The sequence below is a fragment of the Saccostrea echinata genome, unplaced genomic scaffold, assembly GCF_033153115.1.
Source record: "Saccostrea echinata isolate AGI-Se365-2 ecotype Australia unplaced genomic scaffold, CSIRO_AGI_Sech_v1 ptg000012l, whole genome shotgun sequence".
Taxonomy (NCBI): domain Eukaryota; kingdom Metazoa; phylum Mollusca; class Bivalvia; order Ostreida; family Ostreidae; genus Saccostrea; species Saccostrea echinata.
The window spans coordinates 8,348,446-8,360,937 of NW_026889761.1; the positions used below are offsets into that span (position 1 = coordinate 8,348,446).

The window sequence follows — 12,492 nt, forward strand, 5'->3', positions numbered from 1 at the left end:
AAATGGAAAAAATGCATCCATACTTTCCAATAGAGAAATATTTGAAAATTATTTATTTTTTCAATGTAATAAAAAAAAACAATGTTATTATTAGTATTTAAATTTTATTAGGCTGCTCCTTGGTTTCATTCATTAAAAATAATATGAGCAATTACTGATAAATTTTTACTCTAAATGTTTAAACAAATTGTAAACACCTCTTAAATCCATCAAATACTAGTGTCAGTAACTTGGCACCTTCTCTGAAAAACCCGGCGTTTTTATTTATTTTATTATTATTATTATTATTATTATTATTATTATTATTATTATTTTGTCCATTTTGGACAGTTCTAGGTGTTATTGGAACTTTTTGGTTGTATTTTTAAGGAATTCCTGGTACATGTATTTTCTCTTTTTTTAAGCTGGAATTTGGACTTCAAGGCAACAAGTTTTTTCATAAAATGTTTTCAACGTGAATATCGGCAATTCGTCAGCAAACATGTTTCTATTGAACGACGCATAAATTGTATTAAAGAACTACTGTTCAAGTTTTACATGTAAATACTGCTTGAATGTTCCATTCAAATTTGTGTCCTAACTGTTTACTACTTATATTTTTCAGGCAAATCTTATGTTAAAATATGGGTTGGAAGATTAGAATTTTCTTATATTTAGGAATGTATCTGGGATTTTTTGTCTCATATAGGGAACAGGTTTTAACCAAGACTCGGGTAACCCCTGTATGATGCAATATTGTTCTCTCACATTTATAAAAATCTTCTATCAATTTAATGTCAGAATTAAAATTGTTTAAAAATACACTATATTCAAAATAATGAGATTAAATATTTGTAGTAGATTGTTGGAGGGGTTTGTGAGTAATTTAAAAGATTTTTTAAAGCAAAAGTCATCAAAGTCATGAAAATATACAGGAGTAAATAAATTTTCCAGCTTCTGTAGCATTTTACTTCACATAACATATTTTCAGATGAAAAACCATACTGGTTTGATGTTGAAAAATTGCTGCTTGAATACCAGCCTTTAGCTGATCAAGCCTTTGCCAGTTTGAAAAGTGCTGGTGACAGATGGATCAATGAGAAAATAGAGGATGCAGAGGACAGAGTCAAAAAATTTACAAAGGGCAAATTTGCACTGGTCAGTATTCATATGTAGATTTTATAATATAATTATAAGATAACTGAGAGAGCTAATCGCCATGATATAATTGTGAGATTACTTAGAGCTAATCGACATAATAGTAAAATCACTTAGAGAGATAATGTTATGGCGATTAGGTGTGATGTGTGCAATCTTTTTACAATGTAGCTAGCTAAGAAATTTAACCAATATTATCAAATTGTTCCTAGGGTATAGTCAAGTTGGATCAAGGGTTTTCACTATTAAAATAATGATCAAACCTTAACCAATCTGGTGGGTTAGGAACTTATTATACCAGGATAGCAGTTTTTCTGTTAGGTGATTGAATGGAAAATGTTTAAGAACTATAAGAATATTTTATGAAGTTGTTTGGAATTATGTTATATTTGCTGTTACAGAGAGATCTTAGGCGAGAGGCAGTGCGTACAATAGAAACTCTCCAAGCACTTCTGATGGACCCCTTTAATGATTTATTAGGATTGGCAGATAACTTTGTAAAACAGTATTCAAGTGTGTTTGGACTTATTCAAAAGATCAAAGATGCATATACCACTCTGAAGGAAGGGTAATTATCAAATTATTTTTTTTATGAATATTATCGTGATAACCTGTGCAGTGATAGTTCATTGTTTATATAATGATAGTACTAAATATTTTGGAATCTGTTGGAATTGTTTTAGTATATACATTTGTTCTTGTTTTTACTTTGCTTTAGTTATGACACAGCAAGAGGGATCATTGATGCAATATTTGGTCCAAAGGCACATAAAAAATTTCCAAAGAATCGACGTTTAAAAGGGGGAGGATGTGATAGTGGATTTTATCCATCCTCTTTAGGAGGTGGACGTAGGGAATACAGACACAAAGGACTTGATCTGTTGGTAGAGAGGGGTGACCCGGTAAATAAAAATTTGGATTGATGTCTTAAAGTAATCATTAAATTTGATAAAGAATATGGAAAAAAAAACAATGTACTGTGTTTTGATATTCAAAAAAAAGCAGGATAAATAAATTAGAATTTTAAAGTTAAGTTCAAAAGAAGTTGTTCAAAATTCTTCATTCAGTGTTAAAATTTTAGATTGTAGCTCCTTTTGGTGGCACTATAACTGTAGATAGTGAGGACTCAAAGACAGTTATCATTAGTTCAGAAGGAGGTTCACTTCGAGGAATTACAATCTTCATAACCAACATAGAACCCAATTCCACCATTGACACGGAAGAGGGCAGATCAGTAATTATTCCCACATAATGCTTGTCATTATTAGCTCACCTGAGCAAAAGGTTCAGGTGAACTTTTCTGAATAAACACTGTTGTCGTAAACTTTCTGCATTTTTATCTTCTTCAAAACCACTGAGTCAATTTCAGCCTTGTCACCATGCATCTTTGGGTGAAGGAAATTTAAATTTGTTCAAATGAAGGACACGCTTTTGTTCAACAGGAGATGATTAAAAAATAGCGAAAGTTGGGTTGAATCATTTAAAAATCTTCTCAAGAACAGCAGGCCAGAAAAGATGAAACTTATGTGGAGGCTTTTTGACATAGTGCAGATTCAGTTTTTTTTTCAGTTTTTTTTATCTAGTAATTATAGGAATATTGAAGTAGAAGATGGAGAGTTTGAAAAAAGAATTTTATTAAACTTTGTGTATCGTATAGGTAAAGCAGTAATTGTAGATCAAGAAAGATATTTCTTCTGATAGTATTTAAGTAACTTTGTATAGTGTATATTAAGCAGCCCAAAAAGTCTAGGGGAAAAATGGCTTTGATTTAAATTAAATTCTGATTTAGATTTATAAACCTAGCTGCAAAACTGTAGCTCTCTGCTTGAGAAAATTCGGACAGGTGAAGCAGAGAGCTACAGATCCAAGCGTTGTAAAAATCTTCTATTTACGCCATCACATTTTTCACTTCTCACTTCGGGTATTATTTCTTGTATTTTATGCTTTCCCCTGCTTTTAAGAATGGTATCCGATAATTAACCATATATTTTACTCCTATTCTTGATCATGTTGATACTTTATTTACCTTGATGCTAGGTTGGTTTACGATAGGAGTTCAAAGTAAATCAGAAGCATATATACATGTAGAACTTTTTAATTCTTTAGATACAGTGGAATCCTGTTTTTCTATATTCATTTTGTCACGATAAAGTATTGTACCAAGTCCCCAATAAACTCAATTGACATAAAAAGTTGGGCTACAATTTCTAAAATTAATAGGCAAACATATATGTTCAAAATGTTCTGGGTCTGGCCACAATAGATGTTCAAATTTGTCAAAATATTGTAAATATTGCTCCAAGGTTTTTGACCTTGACAAGGGGTGTCATTAGTCAGATGGAGAAATGTGACATAGTTCAGTGTTTTTGCCATTGCGCATCATTACATTTGTTTGCAGTGTGCAGCGGGTCAGCCCATTGGTACAGCAACTCGTTCTGATTGTGATAATCACATCCATTTAGCATTTCAAAAAGATGGAGGCAGTTATGTGGATCCCACCAAGTATCTCGAGTCATTATTTCCTGTTGTTCCTAAGTGGAAGCAGATCTGTGATGATTACAAACTTGTTTTCAAGGTAATAAAACAATCAAGGAGTGGGTAAACTATTGTAATCACTGTGTTCGTATGTATGTTTGACAGTCCCAGTTGTTTGCCAGAAGATATTACTAGGTAAACTTATAGATATTAAGTTGAAGTGTAGTAAAGATTTAATAATGAAGTAGTTCTTGATCAGGAGAGTCCAGAAATAATTTCAACCGTTTTTTATGGAATTGACTAAAAATTCTGTATTCCAGAACATTTATAGGTTAGACTTTAAATTCAGGTATTGAATGAAGTTACGTACTCTGTGCATAAGAGAATTGCAGATCACTATGAAATAAGAATGTCATAGGATTTCATTTTCTCCTTAGTAATGGTCAAGGTCAAATACTCATCTATTGCATAAAAGGTTTCCAGATGATAACTTAAATTTTCTGTGAGCTTTTGCAATAAAATTTTACATCACATCTTCCTATATATGCTTTAAAAAGACCCTTATTAATTCTGAGGTTAAAAGATCAAGGTAAGGGTTCATAAATATTGCATAATTAGGCAGTTTTCAGATGATAATAACTTTGGTTCTCTTTGAGCTTAAGGAATGAAACTTAAGGTGTTGAATATAACTAAAGAATTTAAGACTCCAATTGAAACCAAGGTCTAAAGGTGAAAAGATTAAGGTCGGTTTCTTGCCAGGATTAATTCTTAAGATTCTTAAGATTTTCCATCCTTATTTGTTGTCCTAGATGGGAGATTGGATTCCCAGAATTGTGAAAATCTGACATCAAGCCTCAATACTAACAACTGATATGGTTGATATTACTTGCTTTTGACTACTGAACATTGTAAGTGTGGTCCTTAGTTGAAATATACTATTGTATTATTCAGAATGAAACAATAGCAGCTAATGTGATAGTTGGTTTGATGGGTGAAGGTGTCCAAAATAAAGACCCTACTATTACCAACACAGACAAGGCTGTTCCAATTAAATTTCCAGAAAGCAATGCAAATCCAGATGACACCATAGCCATAAAATGTAAGTTGCTCAGGTACACATCTGAGTCACTTGTGTGACCTATTGTTGTCTTTTAATTTAAGTCTTGCTTCATGGGGCATCTGTCATTTCAATCAAGAAAATGGAACATTTTCCCCTTTTTTCTAAAATAGCTAAATCATGCAATTAATATTTGTGGTAAAACCAATAGACAAGAGGAGTAAAGAAATGTAAAGTGAATTTCATTGTCATATGACCAAAATCACCAAAATTCATGGACTCTGCAAAGATATTTTCTCTTAGGCATTTACCATCCAACGTATGCATCGTAAAAAAAAAACTATGGATACTGTGCCCTATGGGTTTGTGATTCAGATCTGAGGGTGAAGCTGAGCTAGTCTTTAGAAAAAGTTAGTATTCTGTGTAAATTAAGATATTCATGTCACCCACTTTTAGATTCAGACTCCAGAATGGGGCTAAAATGATCTAATGTATATTTAACTATGTCTTGAAAAATCTGCTTTAAGCATGGACATTTAGCAAGCAAAATGCAGTATTATAATGAACAATGATGTATTCAGCCCCTGAATTGGGGGCCAAGGTTTTTGTACTTTGAATGTCATTATACATGCATCTTTGAAAATCTTTCTGTTTCCCCTGGACATCCTGTTTGCATGATTATACTTATATCATGAAATTTAGTTTTTCTGGGTTCAGGCCTGTATGTAGGGCTATGTTGATCATTTATTGAAAAACCGTAATAATTTTGAAAATCTTTATAATATTCTTTATTTCTGGATATTTCTAAAAATTTGCAAAAAATAACAAAAGAAAACTATGAATATAAAATCGATGTCACTTTAAATTGGCTCCAGAGTTGCAGTCCAAGATGGGACAGAGTATGGTTATCGTTATAGCTTAAGATACCCTATTTCATTTTCTACTCAAATGACAAGAACAAAAAGCATATTCTTGACCTAAGTTAATGTTCATACACCTGATTAAAGAATATCTTGACAACGCCATGAATACTCTATTTAAGGGTAGAATATTTGTCTTGCTAGGCCATGAGTTTGTATGTATTTAAAAAAAGCATGAGCAACTACCTTATTTCTAAGCTTTTTTTTTAAATCGCAGCATGACAGACAGGCACCTTTTATAGACTAAAGAATGTGTGCACCCATTACTGAGAAAACTTCAAAAACTTCTATGAGGCAATTAAATTCAAAGTTTATAATACATGTATATGTTGTTAAAAACAAAGTGATTTAGATGATTGTTATGGCTCATGGGCCTCTTGTATTGGTATTGCTATATACCATTGATTCTAGGGCATTTATACACAGTTTACATTAATGATGATTATTTTTTTGGTTTATATCTAGCAAAACCAAGTGGCCTTTTTGCTAAAGTACACTCAAGCTTAGGCAGTGCTCTAGATTTTGACACAGATAATGACCAGTGTCCTGTCGTTATGGGAACCCAATCTTCTGTAGGAAAAAGATCTCTTTCTCTTGGAAAAGGTAATCTTTGATTTACAAGGGAAACAAACTGCATTCAAATACATGTATCTTATGTGTTTTCCACTTTCATCAAAGCTAGACTTAAAAGTTATCCAAATCATGTAAGTGGTGTATTGCTACCTATTGTTCTTGTCTTTCAGTAGTAAGTTGTCAGTCAGTATATAATTATATAAACTTTTGAACATATTCAACTTTTTCTATTGCTGAAAGTTTTTTAATCAATGATGGAAAAAAGTCTTTTAACACACATAATTATAACCAAACACAAAGAATATGATACTTTTTTATGATTTGGTAAAAAATTATATATTGTAGGAATATTCTCTAAACTGTTGAAAACGGCAGATAAATTTTTGGAAAAATTCAATATAAGACGTTTAAAGTTTGGCACAATCATGGACTTTCTGGACAAATTTGGAATGACAGAAAGTAAGGCTGCAATGGCGAGAGTGATGAGGGAAATAAAGGTATGCCAGTTTTTTTTTTTGTTTGTGTTTTTTTTTCGGGGGGGGGGGGATGGGGGGTGTCCAAGATATGTTCAAAAGCTTGTTTTTTTTTAAGATATCTTGATTTGTTTGTAGAGCTAGTTGTATTGGCTTTCGATAATATGGATTTTGACTAATAGGAACATATCCTGTTAATATGTTATTAATTGATACATGTAAGTGAAAGCATTCCGAGTAACAAATTTGAAAGTGAGTGCTTCATATATGGATCTGCTATAAATTTCATCTCATTTAATCATTTACAAGCCTTACAGTCGTTCCATGTTTTTAATATTTAGGAAATCATAGATGACACAGCCTGTAGAAATCCATATGAGATGACAGAGGATCAACTGGTGAATGAATTGACAGAAATGGGTAAAGACACAAAAGGATCGAGAGAACAACTGATTGAAAGACTGGTGCAATTAGACAAAAGTGTGTGTTAAAAAAACAATTATTCTAAAGATTTTTTTCCATGTTAGTAAAATGAATACCATGTTTACTGAGTCTTCAAATATTCTCACATTAATACATTTATATTTTAGGTTGCCCTTTGCTGTCCTTCACCATGCCAAAAAACAATGTCTACTGCATGTTTGACAGCATGTGTTTAGGACTGGAATGTTGCATTAACCTTAAGTTTGCTGTTTTCTTAAAAATCTTTAAAGTGTGGGCACGCTTTGATCCATGTGCTTCTCCTCAAATGTTTTTCACTCTTGGTTTGGATTCATACACATACAAAATTGAGATCCCAAGTGATATATCCTATGATGGTAAGCTCATAATCAATAATTCTTCAAATTATGGGCACACTTTTATACATATGCTTCTGTTCAAAAGCATGAAAGTATGTTCATAATCAATGATTTAGATTAAAGGGATCTCCGGCTTGTGCACTGCATTTTTACCCTTTTCAGTCAGAAGTGTAGTTTATTAATATGTCATCTATCGTAAAGCATTTGCAAGATTCAGATTAGTCTGAATTTGAAAGATTAAGATTGTTGTCCCATCAAAATGACCTTATTGTTCTCACAAAATATTTCTCTTTATATGTCATAGGTTTCATTATTTGGTTTAACACCACTGATGAATATATGTAAAAGATGCAGTGCTATATAGTTTGGGTGTAATTTATGTAGTTAGCATAGATCTAAAGGAAAGGGCTATGGTAAATATAAAAGTAATATCAACCTTCAATTAACGAGCCTTCACCTACCTTGATTTTCTCTGCAGTTTGAAGCGTGCAGACCCACAGATTAGGTTTTTCTGTCAAAAGGGAATGGTAGGTCTGCCTGAAATGTATCCAGATGATGACATAGTTCTTTTTGAGCTTTCAAAGAAAATGTGATGAATCTCTCCATATTACAATAGATCTCTGATGATTTGGGGTTAAAAGCTGAAAGGTCAAGATCACAATTTCAAAAATGCTATATATGGTATGAAATGGCTTCCAAATTTACTTCAATGCTGTCTGTATCTAACGAGCCCCTTTGATTTGAGATGAAAGGGTCAAAATCAAGGTCTAAATTGAGATGAAAGGGTCAAAATCAAGGTTTAAAATTTGTATCTTGTTAACAAGATCCTTCTTTATGATGATTAATAGTGGGGGATATAAAATCCCTGAATTAGCTAAATTCTTCTTTTCTTTTTTCTTTCTTCTCTAAAATTTACTGATAAACAGTTTTCTTCTATTTTGGACATTAAGGTTTTGAAGGAGAACTGAGGTCAGGAAATAAACTAGAAATATTAGGTGGATTGGAAGCAGTCATTAGGTAAATGTAGCTTCATGTACTTTTATACTAATGAATAAAGCCACAAGGCTATATAGGTAGTAAAAACAATATTAATTAAACATTATAAGCATGTAAATTTCTTGAATTCCAATTTAAAAAAACATGGAATTCCAAAAGGTTCTTTTTAAATACTATTTAGGTACAACATTTTCAAAGGCATAAATGCCACTCTGGTAACATTTGGAGTTGGACTATGTAGCTTTGATGATTCAGAAAACTGTCTAGTGTTCGTTAACTTGTTGGATAATGCTGTTCTACCAATACCTACTTGTTTACCAGATGGATCATTTGTGTGGCCCAAATGTAAGTATATAACTGCTTTGCCTCAACTAAAACAAAATACTCAACATTTACAAATTCAACATGTTTTCCTACCAGTGAAAGTGCAAATCACTTCATGTTGCTTTTCCATAAAATTAAATTGTACGCGCTTTCTGAGTTGGTCAAGTACTCTTAGATCACCTTGCCTCTCTGTAGCGAGCATTAACTCTTTAAGGGTGCTAGCGATACTCATTACATTTACCAGTACAATATTCTGAATATGCCCAAACAAGCCAAGATAATCTTTACATACACCATAATTATATATTTTATAAATTACTGCAAAGTTATTGGGAGTTTAGACTTTAACCTATGACTGCTAACATCCCAGATCAAAAGTCCATTTCCAAGTAACTTTAAATCCTAAGTGGTTAGGTAGTGTATCATGAGAAGAGTTCCATTATTAAAGTTGTGTAGCGGGTATGTTTTTAGCTCACTAATAAGTAAAGTTATTCTACATATAATGTTGATGTAAGACTAAGCCTCATTAATATTCCTTTCAAAAAGGGAACTTCGTCAAAAACTTTATTTGAAAAATAAATGAAAATAATGAAAGTTCAGAACCCAGATTAAGGCTAAATTGATTGTATATTAATTGTATTAAATCTGTCAATGCCTACTTTGGACATCCATCAGACAATCTCTTCATGATTAAATCACAAAGAATGAATTCTCTATCGATTGTGAAAGCATATATGTGATTGTCTCCTAGGCCCATTACTTTGTGTTTGCTGTATAAACATGTATGCTAAATGTCTGAACTTATTTACAAAGTACCTCTACTGGAATTATCTTGCCGTAAATCTGATACATGATTGGATTGCATATATTTCAAAATGTACATTTTTCTCATCAGAAAGTAGTAAATTGAGTCTTGTTTCTTTTTATATATCACGATATGTATTTCTTGTTCTTGCAGTGGATTTCAAAAAACTCTTTATGAAAGAGGCATTATATAAGCATGTCAAAAAACAAGGAAAATCCATCATCCAGGAAGTAACCTCCAAGCTAACGGATGAATTTTTAAAGTTGTTGAGAATAGAAAAGGTTAGCTTTTGTTTGTTAAATGTTAAAGAAATATATCTTAAGTTTCGTTTTAGTACGGAGGGAGGTAATGAATTGTTTAACAAAATGAATGTTTGAAATCTGCATAATAAAAATTACATAAAATTAATTTATTGAAATATAAAATCTGTAAGGAGTACAGTTGAACTTTGGTATCTCAAATACCATGGATATGTCGAACTGATGTGGAAGTCCCAACCCCTTATTCTTTAAGTATTTTACCCTCAGAGACCTCGATCCCATCAAGTTCTAGATAATCAGGTTTGGCAGTAGTTGAAGGAATAATACAGGGTCTGCACTTATTTTGTTAATGACAGTGTTCAACTTGCTACTTTGTGTCATATATTTCTCCTCTAATTGAGGAATTGCATAAAATGATATGAAAATCACACCTCTTGATTATTCGTCAAGCTTGTGATTTTTCATGAATTGATTTTTAGGAAAAACTCAATGAAGATGTTCCATTGCCTAAGCCGGATAAAATGACACTGGGCCAGATTACAGCAGACCTAGTACGGAGAGGCTTATCTACAAGTGGTTCAAGATCAGAGCTAAATGAACGCCTCACAATGGATGACTTGAGTATGAATAAAGCATACAAATTTCTTTAATATTTTTAATGTACCATACACCAAAAAATTTGTTTCACTCCCAGGTTTCAGTTAAGTCACAGTCACATAATGTATAATGACTAATGTGCCAATATTTTTTTTATCACATTCAATATTTTTATAACCTTCGAATTTCAGCATGTGTCAACATTACCTTGAAAAAGGCACCAGAAAGCCTATCAGATTTGCTGTATTATAAAATTCAAAAAGACTGCTTGCGGATTGATGCTTGGGTTGATATTAATGTTAAACTGCTGGGCTATTCCTTCAGTAGAACTTTGTCTGCATTCATAGAATTGGATCCATGCAGTTTTGTTGTACAAATTGGATTTGAAAAATATTTGTGGACAAAAGTTCTTTTGAATTACAATTGGGGTAAGGATGTAACTAAGCAACAAACAGATCAATATACTTCTTACCATGATTTATCAACAAAGAAATGCATGTGTTCAATTATCCTGAGCTTGTAATTCACAGTTGAAAGAAATATAATTTACATACGGTCTTTTTTTTTTTGTTTTCAATTTACATATTCAAAATTGGATATATTTATTTTGGGATCAGGGTATGTTACGAAATATCATTACTTTTTAAATTTTCGATTCAAATTTTTTTATAGGAACTAATGAACTCGCAGAAATAAGCTCAAATGTAAAAGTCATGTGAGTATGATATTTGGTTGCTCATATAACTTAGTTTCAGGACAGAGATCCATTGTATTGAATTCTTTTTGTTGTTCTCCTTTTAGGTACAGCATTGGAAGAAATGTTGATGAGGGAGTGTATATCTTGAAGTTTGGACTGATGATTTGTTTGTCTTCACAAGTAGATTGCATTTTAGATGAATATCTGTTTACAGATCTGAAGATTCCCATTCCTTTGTGCAGAGACTTTGTTTTTCCAGGTAAAAGTATTTTGAGATACAAGTTTCAGAATTTTACAAGTATATGTTTTATAAAGAATACTTCTCTTTCTGTACATTTTTATAACCCACACACTAACAAATTTGGAGGATATATAGAGGATATTCATCGCTTGTAGTTTGATATGGAATTATTTTTACAAGTAGGATAGGTTTTTTTAGTGCAAACCATTCATGAATTATTGATAAGAAACTTGAAGAAGATTTATTTAATATTGTCCTATTTTTAGGAAATGGCTCATTTGCTGGATTGCTTGAAAAGATTGGAGGAAAAATGACTGAAGAGGCTTTTGAACTTGTCCTTAAAAAGTTTGATCTAAATGTAAACATAAAAAATCATTTTGTGTTATTTCGTCAGAAAGAAGATTTATTAAGAGCTTCTTTGTCTTGTTAATATAGATATCAACAGGTACATTTCTAAGAATGAATTTACATCTTGCAGGATGTAATAACATCGGGAGCGTGCCCTGGTATTCCACTCACTCCTGAAAGTAAGTGATGATCTCTTTGTCATACAATGCCTTGACCATTATTTTTCAGAAAAATCGCTTACATGTACCATCAAAGTGAAGGAAATGGTTCTGACGAACAGAGTTAAGGTATTCAATGACCATATTTTGTACCTAATAAATGAATGGTCCGATATTTTTAATCATGTAGCATTTGGAAGGTGTTATCAACTGGAAATACTCCACCCAAGGAATTTACTTTTTTTTTTTATTATTGTCCAGTTAAAGATATACAAGTCATATAAACGCCAATTTTTTAAGTGAAACAAAATGATGAAATGATTTGAGAAACATGATGTGAAATGAAAAAATTAACTAGTTTAAAATGATTCAAACTTGTTCAATATCCCTTCGTTCTACATTGAATACCATAATTGTTATTAAAAGTAAAATGAATCTTTCTGTCAAATTTTTAACTTAGAAACAAAACAGGCTGGCAGAAGAACCTCGATCATGTTTAACACAAATGATGATAATGACAGGAAGGGATGTCGTGAATTTTATCCCAAGTCATTTTGGAACCTCAATCTGAGACTCACTGTTATTATTGTTCATGTGACTTTCTTGCCTTTTGCTTTGATATGACATTATG

At 31.9% G+C, this 12,492-nt stretch overlaps 1 protein-coding gene across 1 annotated transcript in view; it reads left to right on the plus strand.

The window, feature by feature from the left end:
- The window catches only part of LOC133184959 (uncharacterized), a 226,303-nt gene that overhangs the window by 57,280 nt on the left and 156,531 nt on the right, over positions 1 to 12,492 (plus strand). Inside the window, exons 22-40 of the mRNA XM_061320024.1 lie at positions 971 to 1,141; positions 1,543 to 1,705; positions 1,856 to 2,039; positions 2,219 to 2,371; positions 3,536 to 3,712; positions 4,564 to 4,711; positions 6,055 to 6,192; positions 6,508 to 6,659; positions 6,977 to 7,115; positions 7,226 to 7,453; positions 8,386 to 8,452; positions 8,613 to 8,776; positions 9,714 to 9,841; positions 10,300 to 10,441; positions 10,609 to 10,845; positions 11,090 to 11,132; positions 11,219 to 11,373; positions 11,622 to 11,713; positions 11,834 to 11,882. Coding sequence (XP_061176008.1) covers positions 971 to 1,141; positions 1,543 to 1,705; positions 1,856 to 2,039; positions 2,219 to 2,371; positions 3,536 to 3,712; positions 4,564 to 4,711; positions 6,055 to 6,192; positions 6,508 to 6,659; positions 6,977 to 7,115; positions 7,226 to 7,453; positions 8,386 to 8,452; positions 8,613 to 8,776; positions 9,714 to 9,841; positions 10,300 to 10,441; positions 10,609 to 10,845; positions 11,090 to 11,132; positions 11,219 to 11,373; positions 11,622 to 11,713; positions 11,834 to 11,882 — 2,730 coding nt within the window. The remainder of the gene's footprint in view (positions 1 to 970; positions 1,142 to 1,542; positions 1,706 to 1,855; positions 2,040 to 2,218; positions 2,372 to 3,535; positions 3,713 to 4,563; positions 4,712 to 6,054; positions 6,193 to 6,507; positions 6,660 to 6,976; positions 7,116 to 7,225; positions 7,454 to 8,385; positions 8,453 to 8,612; positions 8,777 to 9,713; positions 9,842 to 10,299; positions 10,442 to 10,608; positions 10,846 to 11,089; positions 11,133 to 11,218; positions 11,374 to 11,621; positions 11,714 to 11,833; positions 11,883 to 12,492) is intronic.